General features: G+C 63.7%; 1 protein-coding gene across 1 annotated transcript; it reads right to left on the reverse strand.

The window, feature by feature from the left end:
- Positions 1-1545: 1545 nt before the first annotated feature.
- LOC114092810 (odorant-binding protein 2b) lies at positions 1546-4074 on the reverse strand. Its single transcript, XM_027935404.2, has 6 exons — positions 3982-4074; positions 3327-3463; positions 3016-3086; positions 2473-2583; positions 1853-1954; positions 1546-1571 (listed from the first exon to the last, which is right to left on the reverse strand). Exons 1-6 carry the CDS (start codon positions 4072-4074, stop codon positions 1546-1548), a joined length of 540 nt encoding a protein of 179 aa, XP_027791205.2.
- Positions 4075-4480: the final 406 nt, after the last annotated feature.

A 4480-nucleotide genomic window follows, 5' to 3' on the forward strand; every position in this document is an offset into this window, starting at 1 on the left:
GCTGACTTCAGCGGGGAGGCTTCATGCCCACCATCTTTACAGGGTCAGGCCTGGCCCTGCCCTCTGCACATCTAGGCTGATTGGGCTCCACCTGGCACCTGCTGGGGCTGTGTTGCAGGGCCACCCAGTAGTCCCCACCAAGAACCAGGTGGAGGCAAGAGGGGAGAGAAGAAAGGACGGCAGGTCAGAGTGGAACTCAGGTAGCTGGGTCGCTGAGCTGATGGTCAGGCGGCTGAGCCATCAAAGGCCCCTCAGAGGAAGAGGTGGGCACTGCGGGCTGGCTCTCTGGGAAGCCGGGTCCCTCGGGTCCGTGGTTACTGGGGCTGCGTTTATCATCTCCTGGCTCACTGTGGTCCCCCACCGTCTGTGGGCCCAGTGTTCCCACAGACCAGGGCCTGCACAGACCACGGGGAGGGCCAGGGCGAGGGTGCAGACCAGGGGAGGCTGTGCCTGGCTCCGTCTGCCTGAGGGGTGACGAGGGAGGTGCTGGCACCGTCCCCATCACCTGCCCCTGGGCTCAGCCTGCTTCATGTCTGGCTCCTGCAGGATCCTTGAAGCCCCCGTTGAGGCAGCAGTCCTGCCACGGACCTGTGCACCTTCTGCAGCCCTGACACAGATGTCTCCCCAGTCCTGCCCACCCCAGTGACTTCCCCAGTGCCCCTGCCCAGGGCCCGGCACCTTCCCAAGCCACTCAGGGCCGTGGCTCATCAGGAGGACCTCAGGACAGCACCCCTTTGTGCTTGGGGTCTGACCACTGTTGGCGCCAATGTCTCCCCAGCTGCCCTCATGACTCCCCCTCCTAGCAGGGCCCCCAGGGAGCCATCGCCAGGCCCCTAAAGACTCGACCAAGCCCAGAGTGGTGCAGAAGGTCTTTATTTAGAGTCAGGAGGGATGTGGGTGGGGACGGTGGCTGCATGGGAAGGGTGGACCAGGAGGAGGGGTGCACCAGGAGGAGGGGTGGACCAGGAGGAGGGGTGGTCCAGCAGGAGGGGTGGACCAGGAGGAGGGGTGGACCAGGAGGAGGGGTGGTCCAGCAGGAGGGGTGGTCCAGCAGGAGGGGTGGTCCAGGGCACAGGCCTGGTCAGTGGTGAGTGGGCTCACGGGGTGCAGACCCAGGTGGCTCTGGGGACAAGAAGAGGCGCTGAGGTGGGAGACCCTCCCATGGGAGGACCAGGGGCAGGGCTGCAGCTGAGCAGATTCCAGGTCCACCTTCCTCCTTCCCCGGGCTGTGGTGAAGACGCTGATGGACAGCCACGGGCCCAGAGGGGCTCCCAGGTTGCCATGACCATCCGGGTCATTGATGGCCAGAGTAGGGATTGGATCAGGGCCCAGGGTGTGGGAGGGCGCGGCAGCTGACCCTCACTGGTAGAGGAAAGTGTCCCCAAGTGTCCCGGATCACCCCCAGGGCCAATATCTGAGGGCACCACCCCTGCCTGGCCAGGTGGGGTCTCCCTCTTGGGTGGATGGGAGGAGGCAGAGAAGGTGGACTGAAACTCCAGAGCCGGGGACTCTGGGGTCTCCAGCGTCCTCCCGCGGTCACTTACCCTAGTCGTGCTCGGGAACACAGGTGTCTGCAGAAACCAAGGAAAACTCAGTGGGGAGGAGGCGCCAGGATGGGCGCAGGCCCCCTCACACCCACAGCTGCAGCCCTCCATGACCAAGACCCAAGCAGGGCCCTGGTGTCCCTGAGGGGCTCGGGACATGGGGAGACAGAGAGGACGCAAGGACACAGAGGGGACATTGGGGTCACGGAAGGACAGAGAGACACAAGGGTACAAAGACATGGAAGACTTAGGGTGGCACAAGGAACACAGAGGGGACGTTGTGGGGACAAAGGCAGCTGACCCCTCACCCGTCTGCTCAGGTGTGAAGATGGTCTCGGCCAACAGTCCCTTACGCTGCGTGAATTTCCTAAATTCTTCCAGGGCCTCCAGGTTCTCCTCGGGGCTCCTCCCTGGAGAGAGGGGACCAGGTGAGCTGAGGGGGGCTGGCTGCACATGCTGTGGGGACAGGGCCACCAACTGGCATCCAGAGCTTTGCCCTGGAGTGAGCAGGTCTGCAGTGTCAGGCCCCTGAGCTGGAAGCACCCCATGTCACAGAGTCACAGGGCTGTCCCCTGACCCTGGAGGGTCCCTGTCCCATGAAGGTCTTTTCCAGGACCCTCCCCCTATAGGCTGACCTGTCCTGATGCCCAAACACTGGGAAGTGGCACTTGGCAGCCCGAGTGGCTGGAGCCCCCTCCTGAGTGGTCAGGACTCTGAGGGCCATGTCTGTCCCTGTGCCTGACAGTCCTCCCCTAGCCGACCCCTTCCCACTTCAGAGCTCATCTCTGCCTGGGCAGCTCACAGTGCCTGGCACACAGAGGCCAGCCCAAGGCTCTAGTGCCCGGTGCCAGGGAGTGGCTGCTGGTTCCTGGGCTTTGGGGAGTGGGGACCATGGGGCAGAAGACGGGGGTCTCCGAGGAACCCTCACCCATGAGCTTGCCCATGCGGAACTTCTTCCCTGGGTCCTGGCTTTCACAGTAGAAGATGCAGTGGTCGCTCTCGGGCAGCTCTTCTATGTACACGAGCTTCTTGCCGTGGTCTGTGGCTGGACGGAGAGGGCAGCTCTTCAGTGTCTTCATTGTTAAAAACAAAACCCTGGAGGAGCCTCTGCTTTCCCCTGTCCCCCAGGGGCCACTGCCACCCCAGCCAGGGAAGGGGCCACCCAGCTGTGGAGGCCAGGTGCCAGAGGCTGGAGGACGTGGAGGCTGGAGCTTGGCCCTGGCCCAGGCAGCTGCCCTGCCCTGTCCAGGACTCCAGTCCTCGGTTTCCCCGAAGGTCGAGGGCTAGGACCTCTCAGAGGGAGCGACTGCCCAGTCAGTCCCTGCTGGGACAGCGTGGGACACCTGGTGTCTGGGGTCAGAGCCACAAGGCCCTGGGAAGCAGAGGCCGCCCTGCTGGGAGGTGGGCAGGACCCTCCCACCCCCAGGAGCTTCCCCTGCAGGGGGCTCCAGGCTCAGCCCCGGGGACTCACAGGCGCTGTATCTGCCAGGCTCCTGGGTTTTCTGCAGAGTGACTTTCTTCTCTAGGCACCGCCCCTGAATCCTGGAAGCAGGAGCACACGGGCAGCTGCTCTCAGGACAGGCACCTGAGCCAAGCTCAGCTCACCTGGTGGGCCAGCCCTCACGTGGTGACACTGAAAATCCCACTCGACCCGCCTGAGCCTTGGGAAGCTTCCTGGACTGTGTCCCCTCATAGCAGGGGATTTATTTCTGATGACACTCAAATGTGGATGGGTGATGGGAAGTGAAAGGGAATCGAGGGTCCTGCAGGGGCAGCACTCACAGGAGGGTGGTCTTGGCCTCCCAGCTCCCATCTTCCAGGGCTGTCACGGTCACGGGGAACACCTTCCCGGGCCCCTTCCAGTCTGGTACCAGGGGCATGTTGACCACAAAGGCCTTTGTGTACCAGGTCCCTGTGATCTGGAGAAGGTCAAGGCATGAGTCACCTTGGCCCCGCCCAGATTCTCCCATCACTCCCTGGCACAGGGACCTGCAGCCCAGGGGACTCCCAGAGCCCAGGCTGAGCCCCCCGAGACGGCCTCCCCCATGCCTGCTCCCTGCCCTCAGTAGAGCAGGCCCCACACTCAGGTCTCTTGGACCCCACGGAGGTGGAGGGTTCGGCCCCCAAGGATCTGTTCATTTCAGGGACTGGGCCTGGAATGGATGAGTGTCACTCCAGAGGGCCCTGTCCCTAGAGGAATTCAGGTTCCAGTGTCACTTCCACAGGACCCTGACCTGAACCTCCTCCCTGCGCCAGCCCTGTCCCCAGGAAGGGCCCTGTCTAGGGACAGCAGAGGGAATGCCATCTCTACCCTCAAGGGCAGGAGTGCAGGGTCAGCTGGCCTTAAGTGACCCCGGAAGCAGGGCTCCCAGCTGCTGCCCGCTGACCAGGGCTCAGGGCATTTCTCCCACCCGCCCACTGGCCCACCCTGCCTCACATTCAGCTCTTCCCAGGGGAAGGTCAGGAGGTCCTGGGCCTGCAGGGCAGACAGCAGGCCCAGCAGCACGATGGTCAGGAACAGGGACTTCATCTGCAGGCTCTGCGCTGGGCCAAGGCGGGTCACCTGGGCGTCAGGACGAGGCTGTGCCGGCTCCTCACAGGACGCCCTATATGTCCCCCACGGCCAGTGTCCTGTGTGGACTTGGCACAGGACACACCCACCGCCTGTCACTCAGGGCCACATCCCCATCATCAGGGAGGGGAATGTCGTTATTGTTGGATCCCATGAGTCACCATTTGGAGCCACCTAAAGGTGAAAGACACACAAGGCCATTCAGTGTCTGCACCACCCAGGTGCTGCTCCAGCCCAGCCAGCCTGGAGGGGACAGGCGTGGGCTGTGGCTGGGAGCCCCAGGGAGGGAGGGCCCGGCTTCCCCAGGGACTGGCTTCTCTCCTGCTGCTGAGGGGGACTGATCTCCAGGCCACAGGCTGTGCCC

This window comes from Marmota flaviventris, unplaced genomic scaffold (genome assembly GCF_047511675.1).
Source record: "Marmota flaviventris isolate mMarFla1 unplaced genomic scaffold, mMarFla1.hap1 Scaffold_551, whole genome shotgun sequence".
NCBI lineage: Eukaryota > Metazoa > Chordata > Mammalia > Rodentia > Sciuridae > Marmota > Marmota flaviventris.